This window comes from Saccopteryx leptura, chromosome 1, assembly GCF_036850995.1.
Source record: "Saccopteryx leptura isolate mSacLep1 chromosome 1, mSacLep1_pri_phased_curated, whole genome shotgun sequence".
Classification (NCBI taxonomy): Eukaryota; Metazoa; Chordata; class Mammalia; order Chiroptera; family Emballonuridae; genus Saccopteryx; species Saccopteryx leptura.
In genome coordinates, this window is record NC_089503.1 from 68,538,710 (window position 1) to 68,561,089 (window position 22,380).

Here is a 22,380-nt window from a genome sequence, read left to right on the forward strand (position 1 = left end):
TTTAAACAGTTGCTACAGATTAAGAGGTATGTATGGGTATCTATCTACTATTTCTATATAGATTTAGGGAAATATTTTTATTAATTGGTTGCTGTTCTTAATAACTGACAACCTGATATACAAACCAAAACATGGACATTTTGAAGTCACAGCCAGACACACATAGAGTCTACTCAAATAGCTCTGATGTGAACAGATAGCAAATATATCCCTATAAGGGCAGTGGCAAACAGGATTTTTGTGGTGACACAGGCCAAGGTTGAAATAAGGCTTTCTTATAACTGAAATAAGGCTGGATGAACTTGGGCAAGTGACTGAACACAGTGCCCTTCTCTGTCCTCCTCAGTAAAAGAGGAGCTATAACAACTACTTCACAGAATTGTTGTGAGGGTTAAATATTAGGTAATTTATTTAAAGTGCCAAATGCAGTGTTTGTTGAACAAATACCAAACATTTTTATTGCCATTAATAACAATAGTAATTAAAGTAGGAAATTAAGAACAGTGAGTTTTTTTAAATATTTTAATTATGTTGCTGTATTGTTTTAAACCTTTAAGCATGTTGGTAACAGAGTGTATAATCATATCTCTTCTCAGCATCCTCTATCTTTCAAGAAACAGGGAAACAAGATACCACTGGTTGTATTCTATATTGTTTTATTTTCCAACATTTTTATTGGTTCTATTTTCTCAGATATTCTACAAATGTCTCCATCAACCAAAGTTTTTCTTTGGACCAGAAAAACCTCACCTGAAAATTATGTTCGTGTGGGAACTGATGTTTTTGCCTCCATACATAGTAGTGATCCAGGAGGGCCTTGGTTTCACACCCCACAGATTAAAACAATCATCTGAAAATTTCTTCAAGTCCCATGTGTGAGGTTCAAACATATCATCAACACCATTTGTACAAAGGGGCATGACCATTTCTGTGCAGGCCTGAGAAAGCAAGCCAGGAGAATCTAGTGAAAAACTAAGACACAAAGAAGTTGAATAAATTGTCCAAGGCCACATGGGTAGTCAGCAGCAAAGCCAGGGGGTGAACTCAGGCGGTCTCGCTACAGAGTTCTCGCTGTTTCCCTCTATGCCATTCCACCCTCTCTGCCCCTGGAAAGGCTCTGTGGAGAAGCCATGGAAGGTAGAACTATACACCCCCTTTGTACACTGCTTTCTTTCCCATCTGTTAACATATGAATCCTCAAAACAACTCTGACAGGAAAGTATTATTATTCTCATCATACAGATGAAGAAACGAAGGCTCAGAGACAGTCAAGTTAGACTTTCCTTCTTTTATGTGTCCATAAAATGCCTTCTTTATTGAACTTATCAAGATCTATTGCAATAATAGCTATTCTTCCTTTTTCAACAAGCTACATTTGATGGTAAGATCATGTCTTATTTATCTCTGTATCTTTGGAGCCTAGAAGGGTGCTGACCCATGGTAAGTACTTTAGAATATATTTGGTGGTGATCAAATACATGAATGAATAAATGCATGACTGACTGAATAAATTTATCCATAGTATCGGAGGGAGCCCCGATTGAGATCCAGATAAGGTGACAAAATCTTGTGAACATTCTGTTACAACACAACCATATTAGTGAAAAATAAGTTCCACTTGGGGAAATTATGCACACTTACCTGATAGCTCCAACCCAGGTAACCCAGACTGCTTGTTGATATCTCCGACATATTCAGGCACATCGCCTGGCCTGAGTAATTGTAATATACATTCAGAGCTTTGAAAATGTTCTGCAGCAACTGTGTATCAGATACACTGGGATTTTTCAAATACTGGCAAACCACCTGTCATTTTAGAGAAATAAAAAGAAGCAGAATATAAATAATAAAACAAAAAAGACATATGACTTTGATTTGATCATAAAACAATCTTAAGCATTTAACTTGCATTACTTGACAATTTTTATCTTTTGAGTATCCTCCCTTTCACAAATAAATAAACCTTTTATATTCTCCCCAAACTGTAGAAATAAACCAAAGTCCTTTGCATAGCATGCAGTCCTCCGTGCCTCCCACTGGCTGCATCCCCTGCAGCCTTTGCTCCAGCCCAGCAAAACCATTTCAAGCCCACCATGCGCTTTCCTTCCTCTGCTCTTGCGCTCCCAGAAAGTCCTTTCCCCACTCTCCCACTCCACCTGCACCTGGAAAACACTCGGCCATCATGTCTATGCCCTCAAGTCAGGAAGAACTAAATCACTCCCTTCTTCATGTCTCACTATGCCCTCTGCCTATTTCTATCAGAACCCCCATAACACTGTACAGCACTCATCTGACTCTAGAATGTCTCCCCCACCACTTCCTTTGCAAGGTATCAAGCAACTAAATGTTAGCTGAATGAATGACAATATTTTTTAAAAATACTAAATTTATAAAACGCCTTATGGAACAACTATTCAAAGCTCCAATGTCTTCGGTGTGATAAGCAGATCAGGCAGCTCCCCAGCTCCCAAATACTCCCACTACCAGACGCTAATCAGACCTGAAACTCCACTACTAAAAATCAAGACATCCTCAGGGCTGAGAGGGAAAGCAGGGACTGACTAGACAGGGGCAGAAACTTTCGGGGGGTAGGTAAATGTTCCAGAGCTTCGTGGGGGTCTGGCTTACACAACAAATGGTACCTTACAATCTGTACCTTTCACTGTCTGTAAATTTACCCAAAAAATCATAAGCAAATATTGAACTTTAGTTAATGATGTTAAAACTGATTTAGGAAGTATACCGATGTCTGCAAAGTGTATTGAAATGCCTTTAATAACAAGATGGAATGAGGACAGATAGAACAGAGAGGTGACCACATATGATAAATCAAATATAGCAAAATATATTTATAGAATTTATGTGATAGGTTTATGGGTGTTCACTCTCAATTATTTCAACTTTTCAGTGTTCAAAATTTTTCACAATAAAATGTTAGGGGGAAATCACAGGAAATGGAATCATAGCTGAGTAACAACAATAGCTCCTGATGACTGACCCTTGGGTTTAGAATCATTACATCACTTAATCCACACACAGTCATGTCAGATGTGTTATCATCCACTATTTTACATGAAGAAACTGATTCTTGGTTTAAATCTCTTGTTAAAGGTAATCCAGCTAGGAAATGGTAGGACCTAGACTCCACACCAGGTCTCCTGGTTATGAAATATACGTCTTATCCATAATGCTGCACGGCTTAGGTTGTATCCCCTGTAAAACTGCAAAGAGCTCCAAGACAAGGAAAACGCATTAAGTTTCCATCCTCTATTAACACTCTCATGCAAATTAAGTGTTCTCATCCTTTCTCATTTCATATGGAAAAGATCTATACACCAGGCAGGTCCTGACAAAAAAAAAAAAAAAGAGAGATGAAACCAGAGAAGAGAAGCCTAGAAAAGAGAACTCAGTACCCCACTCTAGGGAGAGACTGTGGGCACAGGAGCAGCCAGGCCCAGCGGGGGAATGCTCCCAGTCGGGAAAGCAGGGCACTGAGAAAGGAGGGCAGGGCCCACAAACGAACACGGCCTCTCATCCCAGTCCAGCCCAGTACCAGCTCCCAGCATCACTTTCCCGAAAAAAGGGGAAACCTGAAAACTCTGAGCAAATGAATCACAGAAAAAATTAAATGCCTCTCCCTGATGTTGTCAGTACAACAATATTTCTATGTAATGTTACATGATACTTGGTGAAAAATGTTTGTTTCATAGGCAACGTTAGAAAATGTGTCAGCAGATGTGAACAGTTTTCTTGAGTGTAGGATTTCCCAGAGCCTTTAACATGCTCCACTACAATGTGACTTGCCAAAAGGGAGATGGAAGTGCTTTATTCCCAATAAAATTTTGGAAATACTGAGTGTGAGAAAAGTCAGAAATTAAGATGTTCAAATAACTAGATATACTGTACATTAAAAAGTAAGTCTGAGGCCACACATCAGGGTTTAGAGCACACAGAAAGAAACAAAATCGTGCTACACTGAGAGCTTCACACCTACCAAGCACAAGCAATAAGGAAATGCAAGTTGAAGAAAAAAGGCAAAACAGTGTTACTATTCTGACAACTCTCAATTATTCATAGTAAGTAAAAAAAATAAATCTAACTGTATAGCACTTTTCTCAGAAAATGTTCCTAAGAAGTATGCCAATCAGAAATAACCAAGAAAATATGGAAATCAAGCACCAATCACAGAATTTATTACACTACCCATTCCCACATGGGATCGGCATTCTTTCCTGCATGTGGACACCAACAGTGGACTCAGCTCTTTCACAGCACAGCACAGAACTCCAGAGGGGACACACGGGATGCAGAGCACCTTATATGCGAGCACAGCATGGCAGACGAGGTGGGGGGGGGGGGGGCATGCAAGCTGGGCCGGGGAGTAAGGAGTGCTGATGGGCAGCAACAAGCAGCCTCCTACTCAGGAAAAGAACAGTAGCAAGTGAGTGTGACACACATGCTGGCATCAGATCCCCTCCCAATGCTAGAACACTGGGCCTCTATCAGGCAAAGAAAGGGCGTCCCCATGAATAGCCATCTCTGCAAATAGCAGTTACTGTCACTCCTTAAAAGACACAAGCACGGCTGGGGACCAGCACCCGTTGACAATACTTGGGTTTCAGCAACCCCACTTACACAAAGAGAAAGAAGATCATGGTCAGAAACTGGCCTCTGATGATAGAAATTCCATGTCCAGATAAAGGACCATCCTGGGCCCACTGTGTTCAATGAGGTCAGAGCACCCTTGGAGTACTGGGTCCAGTCTGAGCAACACATTTTAAGAAAGACACTGACCAACATGAGAAAATCCAGAGGGGAGCTGTCAGGATGGGGAGTTGAGAAAGAGTTGAAGAAACTCTATAATTGGTCATTTATATTAATCTCAATCTTTCATTATTGCAAATAAGGCTACAATAAATAAACTTGGGGCTCAATGTTTACATATATCCTTAACCTGTTTTCTTGAGATAAATTCTTAGAGGAAGTACTGGTTCAAAGATATAAACATTTTTAAGGTCTTTGCAATATCCTATCAAATTGCCTTATAGAAATTAAGTACCTATTTATAATTCTCCCAATATGCTAGGTAGAAGGCCAGAAAAATATCACTTAAAATGTTTTTACAATATATTTTCAAATATACTAGGAGAATTTTGTTATTTTAGTGGTTCTAACGTACCTTTCTAACTCGAAAGACTGTAAGTCCAAGTATCATCCTTTAGCATAAAAAAAAACCATAATCTCTGCATATTTCTATATATTTCCTTAACAATTTGGTAGCAAAGAGTAAATAAATTTTCAAAAAATATTGAGATCGCCAGACCAGGCAGTGGTGCAGTGGATAGAGCATTAGACTGGGATGCGGAGGACCCAGGTTCGAATCCCTAAGGTCGCCAGCTTGAGCGCGGGCTTATCTGGTTTGAGCAAGGCTCACCAGATTGAGCCCAAGGTCGCTGGCTTGAGCAAGGGGTCACTCTGTCAGCTGTAGGCCCCTGGTCAAGGTACATATAACAAAGCAATCAATAAACAACTAAGGAGCCACAACAAAGAACTGATGCTTCTCATCTCTCTCTCTTCCTGTATGTCGGTCCCTCTTTGTTCCTCTCTCTGTCTCTCTCTATCTCTGTCACACACACACAAAAAAAATACTGAAGTCATGCTGGCAAAACCTCACACTAGTTCCCTACTTATTCAAAGGCTATAATAATCAAAATGAGATATTCATATGCTTTTATCACAAATCTATAGGATGCAAAAAACATTTATGTAAATGTTAAGTTGAACCCTATGAAATTGCCATGTTTACAAGTCAAAGACAATCAAATATTGGCATATTTGGTTCAACCTTATATAATACTCAAGCTTAATAATTTGCAGATGTCACCCCCTTGATAAGGGCAGGTGTTTAGTCTGTCAGTTGTTTACTTGGGGCCTGTGATCTAATCAGACAATAGGAAAAGACTCTCTGCCAATCACTTCCACCCAAAATACTCAACAGGAAGGCAGCCCCTGTATTATATCTTTTATTTATTTTGTGGACATTAACAAACAGCATCTTCTAAACAATTTCTACTTAAGGTACTGCGTAAGGCCATAAATTCTCTGATATGGGGCAAATGGGGTTGAGGCTGCTAGTACAACTACTGAATGTTTCTTGAAGTCAGGTTCTTTCCCTACAATGACCCAGGGAGGAACATACAATGACAATCCCCATTTCACAGAGGAAGAAACAAAGTCAGAATTTATAAACTGTGAATATAGGTTCTGAACCCAGATTTTAGCCACAAAGTCCTGGTTTAACAATTTGTTTCCCTGACTTCCCCGTTTCCATTGTTTTTATTGTTATTATATAACTAGCACTAATTTAGTGCCTACAATATATCTGGTCCTATTAAATCCTTATAGTGATCCTAACAAGTATTACAATTACTATTATCCCCATTTTGCCCATGAAGAAACTAAAGCACACAGTGGTCGAGAGACTTGCCTAAAGCCACACAGCCAGGAAGGGTAGCAGAGCTGGCATTCAAATACAGACTTACTATGAAGCTGCCATTTGTAACCACTATGCTACACACAGTCAACTTTGAAGTTACAGTGTATGAGAGAAATAACAACACAAATAGCACCTAAATACACTTGTATCTCATGCTTATTTTCTTAGTTTTTATTAGTCAATTATAGCTTAATTAATATTATTTTATATTAGTTTCAGGGCAAGAGCATGTTAGCTAAATATATATTTATATCATTTAAGAAGTGATTTCCTCCCAGTAAGTCTAGTACCCACCTGGCACCAAACAAGGTATTATAGTATTACTGACTATATTCTCTATGCTATACTTTACATCCCCATGATTATTTTCATAGTTAATTTTTATACAATTTTTAAAATTTTTAGATTGGTTTTGTATTATTCTAAGTTTACGTGTTTTAGGTATAACTTAGCAGAGATTCAGTGGCACTATAAAATCACAAAACTTTTTTGTGTTAAAGTAGGAATAAAACAGTAATATAAGGCTCAAGAATCACATGAAATGGACAGACTTCACTCACTTTCTGTTTCCTAGAACAAGGGTAAACATTCAGGAAAAACTGAAAAAGAGCATTACAAGTGCATTATAATAATAGACATTTTTAAGAATACAGAAATCGTGGAGCTAACAGAACATTCTAACCTTAGTACCAAACTAATCAGCTCTGCACTGAAATACTTAGGTCCTGCCCCATGAACACCAATGAAAGTAAAGATAACAATTTGCTTAAAAGCTTTAAGTGTCCCCCACCTATGAAGATAAGCATTTAAATAAGAGAAAGAAATGGGGGAACAAAGAAAATGTTTTAAGGAGAAGGAAAGAAGATAGATTAAAAGAAAAATAAAAGAAGAACAAACAGTCTCCTCTCTGAGTACAGTCCATCCCCATTAGAGAAAGAATTAGGCAGATACATTTAGCTTTCTAACAGACTTTCATTCTCTAAGGCCTCAACACCCTTCTCACACTCACTCCAATAATCACATTAGTTTTGTCATTAAAAGCTCCCTTTTCACAGAATGCACCTAAACCGCTTAAACCACCCAGAGAGGTCGCATACATTATCAAACACAAAACAAATGGAAGAGATTTGTCAGTTTATGTCTCATTATTTTACAATATCTATCTGCATGCTCAGAAGGCTAAACTAAAAGATTTAGTGAGTTATCAGCTAAAAACATGATTCTAAAATAAACAAACTCTGCAGTGTCCTTTAAAATGGCTCTTTAAGCTGAGAAGAGACCTAGTAGTTTCATGCTGACAGAGCAGTCAAATGACAGAGGGGTTTTCAATTTCCCTTTTCTCTTCTTCCTTGTCTTCTATCAGCCGAGTCCATGATTATTTCTGCCTGAATGTTGCAGCTTCGGTTAACAGTAAACAAAGCAAATGTCTGAGCAGGTAAAGCCCGAAGACAAATGAAAAAGTACAATATCGAGTTGGCACGGGAAATGGCATTCAGTTGCTGACTATGGATCCATCAGAACCAAACAAGGTCCAGACAGACTTTGAAATCACCTGCTTTTCTCCATAGTCCACTGTTAGTTACTATCTCACCACCCTAAGCCTGAGTGGGATATAAAACTGAATCGCATAGACACAGACAACAGCATGGTGGTTTTCAAAGGGAAGTGGGTAGGTAATACGGGTAAAGGGGTCCTAATACATGGTGATGGAAGAAAATTTCACTTTGGGTGGTGGGCACACAATGCAATATATAGATCATGTATCATAGAAATGTTCACTTGAAATATATATCTTATTAAGCAATGTAACCCCAATAAATTTAATTAAAAAAGAAAATAAAATGGAAGTTTAAAAAGAAAGAAAGAAAAAATGGCTGTTTGTCAGCCCTTTCAAAAGGAAGAAGTGAATGAGAAGGAGGAGGAGTCCTGGTTAAAGGAACTACCCAAGTGAAAGAGCAATCCCACTGGGTAGTGTTCCAGGGATTAGAGGGAACAGACTGGGGCTCAAGAAAAGAGAAGCAGAATGAACAGTGAAGGAAAGTGATCTGAAGCTAAAAGTCTGGGAGGGAGACATGTAGTGGAAAAATTCTAAATCAGATAGGATGAAACTGAAGACAGATGCATTCAAAGTTTCTCAAGCAAGAGGCAAAGAAAAAAGGTTATTTTTGGTGGGGTAAAACAGGAAACAGAATCATAAATATATCTTAAACAATCAAAAATCTGTTAACATGTCAAAAAGAAGAATCAAGTCAATAAGAAGTAATTGAAGAAAATGACAAGAACTAGTCTTGGATAAAAAAATAAAAGGTGATGGTGGGACAGACACATAGTTATCATGCCTTAAAAATAAACTTTTATAATGTATATATACAAAATATGAAAGAAGGATTGTAGTAAGTAAAAAACAGATGACAAAATACTTGTGATAAAAATTTTTGAGACACGGTCCATCAGTTTTTTGTGATTATTTCATTTAAATTTCCCCTCCATGAAGCTGGGATTATACCTATTTTTTCCACAGTATTCTTGTGAGTTTAAATGAAATAGTGTATATATAAGTGCTTTGTAAATAGTAAAATAATGTAAAAAAAATTTGGCAATATTAGCACACTGACACATATGGTGACTTTGTGGTTCAGATTCAGTTTTACTCATTATTTCGATACAGGTTACCTTAACATGAGAAAGATCTGCTCTTTTAATAACCTTTGCATTATCAAAACTTAATTTCGCAAAGAGACATGTTCACTGCAGCATTATTCACAGAGGCCAAGACATGGAAGCAATCAAAATTTAATTTAATTCAATACCCATTTATCTCTGGCCTGTTATGTGCAAGATACACACTGGTCATTACACTTTTTAGATAAAGAAAACTATCTCTAATAGCAAATGTCCTTGTACCATTTAGGTTACAAAGTGTTAAGCAAGGTGTGCATTTAACAAAGGGACAATTTTATTAAAAGTGCTTTTGAAACCTTGTTCTTCTAAGACCAATTCCATTACATTTCAACATTCATTCTAACTGCAGAGTCAGTTATAGTCTCGACACTTAATGACCATCAATTTGGCCAGCCTTTGTTTTCAAAACTAAGAGGAATTGTTCTTTCCAAAAAAAAAAAAATGTTTTCAAAAGGGAACATACAATAACAAAGTTTGGTATAAAAGAAACCTAAAATGTATAGTATGATGTATCTTTGCACTTTCTGGACTGTTTTCGCATCTAGTATTTTATCTGACACTCAGCGCACCCCAATGGAGAAAGTATTATTATCCTGTTCTGCAGAGGAAGACAAGGAGGCTCAGGAAGGAGAAAGCCTTGCCCAGGATCACACAGCTAGGAACTGGTAGCTCTGGATCACACAGCTGGGAACTGGTAGCTCTGGATCACACAGCTGGGAACTGGTAGCTCTAGATCAAGGATCCAGAGTCAGTGCTCGTTCCACTCCACCTTGCTACGAGTGGTTCACCCCTTCATGATGGAGGTAGAACTTGAATGCATAAGCAGTTGACTGGATCATAGTGCTGTGATATGAGATGACAAAATATCTGGGCAGCTGCCACTCGTTAAACATTGACCATGTATTACATAGCTCTAGGTGTCTCACATATATCACAAAGATTAAATCAATTGAATATGCAGAGTGCACAGCACAGGACTTGACACTTAGTAACATTCCATTATACGTAACTATTGGTCTTATTTCTAATCCATGTAACTCTGTAACCTATGCACTTAATTTCCATGATTCAAATGAAGAAACAGAGTTCAGAAAAGTTGGTAACATGGTCAAACCTGAGTAACCAGAAGGTGGCAAAGCCAGCATTCCTGCCCAGATTTGACTAATGCCCCAGCCCCTTTGTCACTGGGATTTCCCCTGATGTTGAAAGTCAGAGAAGGCACACATACAATTAAAAAGAATGTTATTACATATGATGAAAGGACATTTTCCTGTTACCTTGACTGGCCAAGCAGGCAAAGGCTGCAAAAAGTTAGACTCATAAGGGTAGTCCACCATTGCCAGATTTACCCAGGTTTCAGAGATCCAGTCTTTCAAACGCTGAACATCCTGAGAATTTGTTAATGGGGTACATAACTGGAGAGCTTCAGAAAGCCAATGCAAGCCAGCCCCTGAGAATAAAATCACAATGCTGAAATCCAAAAAGCCCTGCTCAACGTAAGATTTTATACTCTCTTCACTTAATATTTTACAAAATAAAATCTTCTATACCATTTCTCCAAGAATACCTTTTCAAAATCAGTAAGATATATTTAGAGTAACAGGATAATAATCCCATGATAGACAAGTTGCCATCCTCTTGGAGTTTACCAGAATTTGTACTCTGAATTATTGTCTATTTTAAAGACACTAATGAAATAAATAAGTAAATAAGTATAACTCTATAGAACAATGAGAAAGCATAAACTATGGCTAAATAAAACAAATGGAAGTTTCTCACAAACACAGGATTGATCAAAAGAAAGCAGACACAAAAATACACACTGTGCAATTCCAATGACTACAAAATTCAAGAGCAAGCAAAATTAATCTATGTTTTAGAAGTCAGGATAGTGATTAGCTTGGGAAATGCTGAGGTAGTGACTGGGAAGGGCACAAGGGGATTTCTTAGGAAGGTTCTTTATCTCAATGCTCATTACACTACATATTTGCTTTCTGAAAATTCATCAAGTTGTGTAGGTTGATATGTGTACTTTTCTGTGTATTTAAATATGTATGTTATGTCTAAATAGAATGTTTATAGAAGAAGTGGGAAATGTTGAATTTAACAAGTTAAAGATAAAAAAAACATGATCCTATTCTTCTAATGAAAGCTTACCAGTTGTTGAGAGTCGGTTAATGGCATCCCAGGACCTGCGGATGCTCTCTGAACAATCCGGGTCACTTTTCCTAAAATCTGTAGTTACAATTTCCATAAATACACCACAAGGTACTAGATCCTCAAACTGCCAGATGGGGGCAGAGGCTGCAAGAGCTCTAAATAGTAATAAAACAAGGACAAAAGAAAAGAAAAACAATGTAATTCCTCAAACTCAAGTTTTAAAACTGAAACTAATATTGAACAGGAATGGTGAGAAAAATAACAGCTGGTAATGAGATAGAAACCCAAACAATACAATAGAATTAAACATGTTTTACCCAAAACGAATCTCTAAGCTTGCCTTGACAACCATTAAGAAGTGCTTGTGTCGAATATAAATGCACTTACCCAACCACCACATGAGGATATTGCATCCTGAACCAGGCTGCAAGCATGCCACCATAAGAGCCCCCCACGGCAATAACAGGTTGATTATCAGCTCCTGGGACTGTTCGTTTCAAGTATTTGATTAACTCTGCAAAATCAGCCAGAGCTTGTTCTGATGTCAGAAAATTCAAGTGTCTAGAATCCTAAAGAAAAATAACAAAGAACACAGTTATAAATGTGCACATAACAGCTCAGGCATAGCATAGATCCAGAAAAAAGCCAGAGTCAGATAATCTTTTCTCCAAATAGAATTTCTAGGCAATTGAGTTAAAATGCCTAGTCAAAGCCACAGCAATGCTGATTTACACTGATTTTAAGTTTGTAGAAATAATGTATTTTGCGTTCAAATATAATTTTTTTTTTCTTTTTTTTTTGTGGCAGAGACAGAGAGTCAGAGAGAGGGACAGATAGGGACAGACAGGCAGGAAGGGAGAGAGATGAGAAACATCAACTCTTTGTTGCGGTTCCTTAGTTGTTCATTGATTGATTTCTCATATGTGTCTTGACTGGGGGCTACAACAAACCGAGTGACCCCTTGCTTGAGCCAGCGACCTTGGGCTCAAGCTGGTGAGCCTTGCTCAAACCAGATGAGCCCGCGCTCAAGCTGGCGACCTCGGGGACTCGAACCTGGGTCCTCCACATCCCAGTCTGATGCTCTATCCAATGCGCCACCACCTGGTCAGGCTCAAATATAATTTCCAATATATTCTCTTCACCAAAGACCTTGTTGAGGTTGTAGAAAGAATAGAAATAAACTGATAATAACATTTAATAGCAAATGTGATAGAACTTAATATTAAGCTTAACAGACAACTACTGTACTAAAACTTTATTTCAAAATTTCATTTAAAATAGCTCCCACACAAGCAAAGGTAAACTAAATCCTGCAGAAAACTGAAGTGAGAATCATTAGTAAAAATAAAACTCATCCTTATTTATCAGAAACATTATTGTTATGTCTGATATATCAACAAATGAAACAAATTTACCTGCCAGTTATAAAATTAGAGTAAAAAACAAAAACACTACAGAGCAATTATTTTCAGGAATCAGAAAACAGCAGCATAAGATATTGATACCTCAGAGAAAGAAACTCATAAAATAAGTTCATGATATTCTAGCTCTCTGCCTAGGGACAATTCTCACTGCAATGTAGGGTAGTGGAACTCAAAACAGAGTCTTGCTAAGCTAGGGAGACTAATGAGGTGTCTCCCTTTAAAAGTTGAAGCCTAATTACTCTCACTTTGAACTTGGGCTGGACTAAGTGACTTGCTTTTAACAAAGGGAATGTAACAAGTGATATATGACTTCCAATGTTAGGTCAATAAAAGCACTGAAGTTTCACTTTGCTCTCTTGGATTGTAAACTTTGAGGGAATCTAGTCTCCATGTCAGGAGGCCACTCAAGTAGTCCTCTGGAGAAATCCATGGGGAGACAAACTGAAGCCCCTTGCTAACAACCAGTATCACTTTGTCACCTATGTGGATCCTCTGAGAGTGGAGAGGGACCTCCAACCCCAGTCAAGCCTTCAGGTGACCATTGCACCAGCTGACAAGACCCCCTGAAACACAACCACCTTGCTAAGCTACTCTTAATTCCTCACCCATAGGAACTGTGAGATGGTAAATGTCTGTTATTGTTTTAAGCCACTAAGTTTTGAAGTAAATTGGTATATAGTGACAGATAACTAAAATAGCTGTATATCCATAGTATACTATCCTATTTGACCTTCATGCTTTGGTCTTGCCATTCTGACTCGGCACATTTGGAAGCACACAGTTCCCATCTTTCCAATACATATATGTCACTGACTCCTTTAGCTCTGACTTCTTCCTGTCCCTCTCATTGTCTGTCACTATTCTCTACTTTGTTTTCATGCCACTATGTATATTTGAGTTAAGAATTGTCTAATCTTTGCATAATATTTGTTATAAATCCCAGGTGAGTGACAAATTCTGTGAGCACAAAAAGAGAAAATGCATATATCAAAGAAGCCCTTTGCTCCATTTTGCTAAAAAAGTACAAACCATAGGGACCTAATAAAGGTTATGTTGGTGTTTGTATGTGTGTGGAGGTAATGTTTCTATCTTTAATAAGCTGACTAATTCCAAATGGTTTCAGGACCAGTCAACTCCCCTAACCAGATAATTATGCAAAATAATAAGCAAAAAAATAGAGTTCCCATACAGCCCAATACATATCAACAAATTGTTCTGCTTTTCATTTATAACACATGGACTTTTTATTTATCTACAATATAAGATAATAAAACCTTTGAGACAGTAATTTAATAACTCCTTTCAAAACATGTACCCAATAAAAATAATTGACCCCAAGTTCTTCTAACTCACAGTTCCCCAAAAGCATGGTATGATTATACTGGTGTTATATATAATAATCTTAGGTATTACACAAACATTTTTAATTGAATACTTGTTTTAATATAATTTTGAAAAAGAAAATAATACATGAGCACAAGCTCATCTGGCTTGAGCATGGGGTCACCAGCTTGAGCCTAGGATCATAGACATGATCTCATAGTTGCTGGCTTAAGCCCAAATGTCGCTGGCTTAAGCCCAAGGTCACTGGTTTGAGCCCAAGGTCACTGGCTTGAGCAAGGGGTCACGGGCTCAGATGGAGCTCCCCTGGTCAAGGAACATATGAGAAAGCAATCACGGAACAACTAAGGTGCCACAACAATGAGTTGATGCTTCTCACTTCTCTCCCTTCCTGTCCCCACCAACCCCTGCTAAAAAAAAGAAAAGAAAAGAAATCCATGTGGCTACCTGGTCTCAATGAATCATAGAGATTCTTTGTCCTTATTTTACTGAAAAACATCTTATTAAACAAATATCTCAGTTCTCATTATATTTTTTCCAATAGTAGACTCAATAATTTAAGTGTATAATTTACTGACATTTTTGAAACAATGAAAAGTTCCCTCCAGTTTCTGCAGCCATAAAGATTCTTCTGGGGAAGGCTAGCTTCATAATGCAGAGTTAGAGACCGATCAACATTAGAAATGATAATAACATGGTTATAAAAAGTCTCAATCTGTTCAAATTATATATTAGGTAAAAGACTAAACACAAAGTATTGGAATTTCAGACAGTTCATGTTAAAGCTATTATTTCTTTCTTACAGTGGGGCTGTAATTAGAAATTGTTGTAAAATTTAAAAAACTTCTAAACTTAGAAGTTAAAAATGTACTTACCTTAAATGAGTTGGCACCAAAGGGTAGAGACTCTCCATAGTATCGATGTTCAGCAAACACCAACATTGCTTTCAGTTCCTCGGCCACATCCCACATGAACCCCTAGAAAGAATTTACAGAGTCAGATGATAAAAGTAGGATACAATAATAAAAGTCATTAATCTTCTTGCAACTCATATGAAACAGATGCTCAACCAGACCAAAAAGAGCTCTCTGAAAACCATGTAATTTATATTTGTCAATAGATAAATGGTATAATTGCTGTCATTGTTGTAGAATCTCACACTGTATTAAAGTGAAACAATTAAAAACCAGCCCATTGCTCAACCACTACTAATTCCAACTCTCCATATTCTGACACTCTAGACATAGAATCAACATTACGTCTAAAATAGTCTTCAAATTGTATTATGTGACAAACAGCCTAAGAAAGAGCTGAAGATATTTTAATTCACTGCCTACAAATAGACATTTATAACATAAAAGTAAGAACAGTATAAATAAGCATACTAGACTCACATGGGTTTTATATTAATCTTATTTATTTGAAAATAAATAGTAACTAGCAATAATTAATATGAATTGAATGCTCACAATGTGTCAGGCACTATTCTAAACACTTTATATGTATCAATTCACTTAATTTTCACAGCAATCTAAGAGATATGCATTTTGATTATCCCCAATTTACAGACAAGTCATTGAGGCACAAGAGTTAAAACAACCTGCCATGATCACAGCTAGACAAGCTAGAATAGGGGTCGGGAACCTATGGCTCGCGAGCCAGATGTGGCTCTTTTGATGGCTGCATCTGGCTCACAGACAAATCTTTAATAATAAAAAAAAATAACGTTAAAAATATAAAACATTCTCGTGTATCACAATCCATTCTTTTCCTACTGCTCATATTCATGGTTGTGGGTGGCTAGAGCCAATCACAGCTGTCCTCTGGGACAACACCAAATTTTTATTGGATAACGCCTAATGTACATGGGTCGTTGTATGGCTCTCATGGAATTACATTTTAAAATATGTGGCGTTCATGGCTCTCTCAGCCAAAAAGTTTCCCGATCCCTGAGCTAGAAAGTGGCAGCACCAAAATTCAAACATAGGCTGTCTGGCTCCAGAGCACAATCACCAGTGTTATTAGATAATCTTGATTCCACATTTAGTGCTGATTATTAATCAATCACTGCATTTTTTTACTTAGATCTGTTGTGTCCTCAGAATCCTCTTAATAAAGCATTCTAGGCAGCCAACATCAACCGATTAGATTTAGATTTAACACACATTAAAACTATTAGTCATTTCTATTGCAGATTTTTGCTTTTTAATGAGCCACACCCTCCTAACAAGGACTAAGAACCTCCAAACATTTTTGTTTGGATCAATAAATAACAATTAAAGAGCTGTATGAATATGAGGATGGAGAATTTAACCTGATATCTGATTATTTCAATAACTTCTCTTAACACCCTGCTCCTTCCCTGCCAGCTCTATAGATTCTGTAACAGCAGCTCAAATGTGCCATCATCTGCCTGCCACACCCTAGCCTGCTGCTCCCTCCTCTCAACACTGCTAAGTATAGATAACCATTACTGTGCTGCAATAGTTGTTTACACATATGTCTTACCCTACCAGTCTATGAGATTCTTCAGGTAAAGACCATCCATCAAAACACCTAGACCTCTGTGGAGTTGACCCCAGGATTCAAGAGGAAACAATTTAATTCAGCTGATTCACATTATAATGAGTAATAATTTGCCTCGACTTCAGAGGTATTTTTATTTTTCAAAATAGATCCACAGGCCCTGGCTGGTTGGCTCAGCGGTAGAGCGTCGGCCTGGCGTGCAGGAGTCCCGGGTTCGATTCCCAGCCAGGGCACACAGGAGAGGCGCCCACTTGCTTCTCCACCCCTCCCCCTCTCCTTCCTCTCTGTCTCTTTCTTCCCCTCCCACAGTGAGGCTCCACTGGAGCAAAGATGGCGCTGGGGATGGCTCCCTGGCCTCTGCCTCAGGCGCTAGAATGGCTCTGGATGCAACAGAGTCACGCCCCAGAGGGGCAAAGCATCGCCCCCTGGTGGGCATGCCGGGTGGATCCCAGTCGGGCGCATGCGGGAGTCTGTCTGACTGCCTCCCCGTTTCCAGCTTCGGAAAAATGAAGAAGAAAAAAAATAGATCCACATAATATATTAATTCTCAATAACATTATGTGCCAGCTTTACTCTAAAGCCCTGATTCTTATCTAGTCTTCACATATTTCTATAAACTAGACATCATTACTATACCCATATAACAGATGAGAAAACTGAGGCACAGAATGAGAAACTCGCCCAAAGTAACACAGCACAGTGGCAAAATAAAAATTCAAACCTTATCAGTCTGGCAGAAGTCTTCACTCTTGACTACCATGATAGACTGACTCTCAATAAATGAACGTCCAGGACATGTCAACACACACTGGAACACTTTAGTAAGTAAAGAAGGTGTGCAGGGCTGGGAAAGGACCAGGAGCTATCCTTCCAGGATCAGGCTCCGGTCAGTTCTCTGGGACTGTTCTTACACTACGTATTCCTTTCTACCACTTCTGAGGTCCGGGGTTTCCTGGCAGCCTTCAGTTACACTGCAGTGCCAGTGAGGACAGCGGGTGGGAGGGGCAGGACAGCTGCCTGCCTGTAATAAAGAAGAGGAGGAGCTGGGAAAATGAATGGGCAGGAGAAGCTGCCTGTGGCCTTGGCATGAAAGGGAAGTTACACAAGGAAAAGGAAGGAAGACGAGGCAGACTCAGTTATTTCACAGCAACCAGAGCTGGAGTCTGACACAAAATAGGTTTTATATGTCACTCGTCTCTGATCTAAAAGAAATAGACATCCTAGCATCTCATTTCTCAGGGAATTATTTTATTTTCAAGTAACATAGCACATATTTAGAATCTTAGCATTGCTAAGGAAATATCAGAAATGTATAATTGCTTTCATATCTTTGCTTTCAGTTCAGTTCAGTCCAGCATTTACTGAGGTCTCCTGAGTACCAGCAGCATGCCAGACATTGGCAGTGGAGAAAATATGATTCAGTCCTCACTTTAAGGTAGAGCATAGAGTAGGTTTTTGGTAGAAAGTTGTCATTTTCTAGTCAGAGCTCTGACATTTTAAAAAGGAAAATTTTGCCTGACCCGGTGGTGGCGCAGTGGATACAGTATCGACCTGGGACACTGAGGACCCAAGTTAGAAGCCCTGAGGTTGCCAGCTTGAGCACAGGCTCATCTGGCTTGAGTGTGGGCTCCCCAGCTTGAGCATGGGGTTGCTGGCTTGAGCCTGGGATCATAGACATGACCCCATGGTTGCTGACTTGAGCCCAAATGTTGCTGGCTTGAGCAAGGGGTCACTGGCTTGGCTGGATCCCTGTCAAGGCATATATGAGAAGCAATTAATAAACAACTAAAGTGCCATAGCTACGAGTTGATGCTTCTCATCTCTCTCCCTTCCTGTCCGTCTGTACCTGTTTGTCTCAGTCTTTCTTTCTTTCTCTCTCTCTCTCTTTCTCACCAAATAAAGAAAAAAAACCCAGCTATACCATTTTACCTTTACAAATGTAAGAAAAATGGTCAAACATTAAAGCTAAATTAAAATATAGCTACCACTTTATCTTTGTGCATTCCTGTTTGATAATTAGACTTGTATATTTTTTATTTGCATTGGCTTTATTCATTCTTCCATTTAACAAATATTCAGACCTACTATATGCCTAGCAAATAAAAATCCAAAAATTTAGGCCTTTGTATAATATTTACAATCCAGAGACCATAATAAAAATAAAATAACTATATCCCATAACATTCCTATTCCCATTTCCCTCATATCCTTGTTCACTCCAGTGAATAGATAAGATTTTTAAAAAGTCTTAAAAATCAGTTGTCCAAATATAGTATTTCATTCTTCATGAGTAATTCTTTAAGGCTGAACATGCAAGCTTACTGGATATCTACATTCATTATTCTTTTGTGAACTGCCCATTCATAGGTTTTTTTGCTGTTTTTCTACTGAGTTGAACTTCTTGTTATTTTTTAAAGAACTTCACAGTTAAGTACAATAATACTTGATCATATATACACTACAAAACATTTTTCCAGTTTATCATGACAGCAGACAAATAGAGCATAGGACCTCCACAAATTTGCACATACCGTGTTGTTGCAAAACCAGATAATGTCCCCTTCATTACCAGTGTAGAAAAGTATTGATCCACCATCTCTCTTCCAGTGTCTATCAGCTATTAGGTACCGCTGTTTAAAAGTTTTATCAGTCTTAAATCCAAAATGATCAACCTATGACAAAAACAAACCAGACAAGATACATACTTCAAAGGAAAGTAATTAAATGAGATCAACAAAAAGAGTAATTGAATTTATTATTCCATTAAATCAACCTATCCTACAAAAATTAAACTGTATTTGATTTTATTAGTAGCAATATTAATACTGTTATTTTCTTTATATTATTAGATAAAACAAAATTATTATTATTTTTTAAGTGAGAGGCAGGGAGGCAGACCCGGCAACACCTATCTGGAGATGATGCTCTGTTCATCTGGGGCTATTGCTCTGTTGCTTGGCAACTGAGCTATTTTAGTGCCTGAGGCCAGGCCATGGAGCTATCCTCAGCACCTGGGGCCAACTTGCTCTAACCATTCAAGACATGGCTGCGGGAGGGAGAGAGAGAGAGGAGGAGGAGAGGGAGGAGGGGTGGAGAAGCAGATGGTTGCCTCTCCTGTGTGCCCTGATTGGGAATTGAACCCAGGATTTCCATAAGCCAGGCCAATGCTCTCTTGCTAAGCCAACTGGCCAGGGCTCAAATTATTTCTTTACATTGCAAGATAAAGCAATGTTATTGGTGGTTAAAATTTTCAGAAAGAATGACATCAGAGTAATGGTGATGTGAGAGATACTCCCAATCTCTCCCCTTGATATTTCAACAAATTGAACAACTATAATGCAGTAAAGAAACCCCAGCTGGCCTCAAAGACGTGCCTGAAAGATCAATGCACTGAATGGACTAAAGGTCAGATGGGTTGAAAAGGAGGGTGGAAGATAAAATGCATTTATGGTCAGCTCTGAAGAGGAGACAAACTCAGAGTGACTGGGTTCCTTTTTTTTCTTTACTGGACTTTGAGGAGGAGGGAAGCTCAGGCTGTTTGTATTTTGTCTGAGGGGTACAGAGAGGGAGACGCGGAGTGACTGGGTCTCCTTCTGCCAGGAGGAGCGGTGAGACAGAGGGACAGAAGAGGAGATAAACCAAAGTGGCCAGACTGTGGGGTCATGGCCAGTATTCCTGCAGTCTACCTGCAGCCCACACACAGCAGACAGAGAAAACTAAAGTGAGATGCTCCCAGTTTCCCAGATCCCACTTCCCTCACCTCATGGTGTGAAGAGTGGCAGAGACAAACCCCACAGCTAGCTCTTCAGAGTTACTCTATCCCCAGAAGAATAGAAGTGCTCTGTGTCTTGTCCTCAGGACTATTGAGATGTGGGGATGAGTATCTGAGAGACTGAAATCATCACTGTTAAGAGCCATAAAGCCAGAAAGCCTTCACAACACACCACATCCACCAACACAATGCGGTCTCACCTACATCATTGCGAAAGCAACTCCTCTGGGAGAACACAATCAAACTTGGATATTTTAACATACTATTGGTGGCTCTAGATTGATCATCCAAACAGAAAATCAATAAATATAGACCTTAAATGACACTCTGGACCAAATGGACATAATAGATATTTAAATGACACTTCATCCCAAAACATCAAATTATACATTCTTCTCCAGCATACATGAAACATTCTCAAGAATAAACCATATGTTGGGCCACAAAACTAACATCAACAAATTCTGGAAGATTGAACTTATACCAAGCGAATTCTCTGACCATAAAACTTTGAAGTTAGAATTCAACTGTACAAAAAAAGTAAAGAAACCCACAAAAGTGTAGAGATTAAACAACATACTTCTAAAAAATGACTGGGTCAAAGGAGAAAGAAAAGCAGAAATCAAAAGATATACATAGACAAAAAAAATGAGAACACAACATATCAAATTAGTAAAAGAGCAGAACTAAATAAAATAAAGAACAAAAAAACTAAAAAAAGGCCCTGGCCGGTTGGCTCAGTGGTAGAGCGTCGGCCTGGCGTGTGGAAGTCCCGGGTTCGATTCCTAGCCAGGGCACACAGGAGAGGTGCCCATTTGCTTCTCCACCCCTCCCCCTCTCCTTCTTTTCTGTCTCTCTCTTCCCCTCCTGCAGCCGAGGCTCCATTGGAGCAAAGATGGCCCAGGCGCTGGGGATGGCTCCTTGGCCTCTGCCCCAGGCGCTAGAGTGGCTCTGGTCACAACAGAGTGGCGCCCCGGAGGGGCAGAGCATCGCCCCCTGGTGGGCAGAGTGTCGGCCCCTGGTGGGTATGCCAGGTGGATCCCGGTCGGGTGCATGCAGGAGTCTGTCTGACTGTCTCTCCCCGTTTCCAGCTTCAGAAAAATACAAAAAAAAAAAAAAAAAAACCTACAAAAAAATTAATACAACAAAAAGCTGGTTCTTTGAAAAGATCAATAAAGTCAACAAACCACTGGCTAGACTTACCAAGGAAAAAAGAAGAAAGAGGCCCTGGCCCATTGGCTCAGCGGTGGAGCGTCGGCCTGGCGTGCGGGGGACCTGGGTTCGATTCCCAGCCAGGGCACATGGGAGAAGCGCCCATTTGCTTCTCTACCCCCCCCCTCCTTCCTTTCTGTCTCTCTCTTCCCCTCCTGCAGCCAAGGCTCCATTGGAGCAAAGATGGCCCGGGCGCTGGGGATGGCTCCTTGGCCCCTGCCCCAGGCGCTAGAGTGGCTCTGGTCACGGCAGAGCAACGCCCCGGAGGGACAGAGCATCGCCCCCTGGTGGGCATGCCAGGTGGATCCCGGTCGAGCGCATGCGGGAGTCTGTCTGACTGTCTCTACCCATTTCCAGCTTCAGAAAAATACAAAAAAAAAAAAAGAAGAAAGAAAGACTCATATAAACAAAATTCAAAATGAAAGAGGAGAAATTGCCACAGACATCATAGCTATACAAAGGATAAAAGTAGAATATTATGAAAGATTATATGCTACCAAATTCCACAACCTAGATATGAATTTAATTAATTCTGTAACCGAGCTCTTAAGTCAGTCAACTCATATATCAAACTGCCGATACTGGATCCATGTGCCAACGCACCAACTAGCAGCAGCTTCCCGAATCACGACTTGTATCTCAGAATTTTACTTGATCTCAAACAAAAATTGGCCCTGGCCGGTTGGCTCAGTGGTAGAGCGTCAGCCTGGCATGCGGAGGTCCCAGGTTCGATTCCCGGCCAGGGCACACAGGAGAAGCATCCATCT

General features: G+C 39.2%; 1 protein-coding gene across 2 annotated transcripts in view; it reads right to left on the reverse strand.

The window, feature by feature from the left end:
* The window catches only part of PRCP (prolylcarboxypeptidase), a 275,945-nt gene that overhangs the window by 204,003 nt on the left and 49,562 nt on the right, over positions 1-22,380 (reverse strand). For both annotated transcript variants that reach the window (XR_010749289.1, XM_066369593.1), the window contains exons 2-8: positions 19,161-19,301; positions 14,979-15,080; positions 11,726-11,907; positions 11,336-11,493; positions 10,456-10,628; positions 1,642-1,806; positions 751-938 (exon numbers count right to left, since the gene is read on the reverse strand). Coding sequence is in view for 1 of the 2 variants with exons in the window: in XM_066369593.1 (XP_066225690.1) it covers positions 751-938; positions 1,642-1,806; positions 10,456-10,628; positions 11,336-11,493; positions 11,726-11,907; positions 14,979-15,080; positions 19,161-19,301 (1,109 nt within the window). In the remaining variant the exon portion in view is untranslated. The remainder of the gene's footprint in view (positions 1-750; positions 939-1,641; positions 1,807-10,455; positions 10,629-11,335; positions 11,494-11,725; positions 11,908-14,978; positions 15,081-19,160; positions 19,302-22,380) is intronic.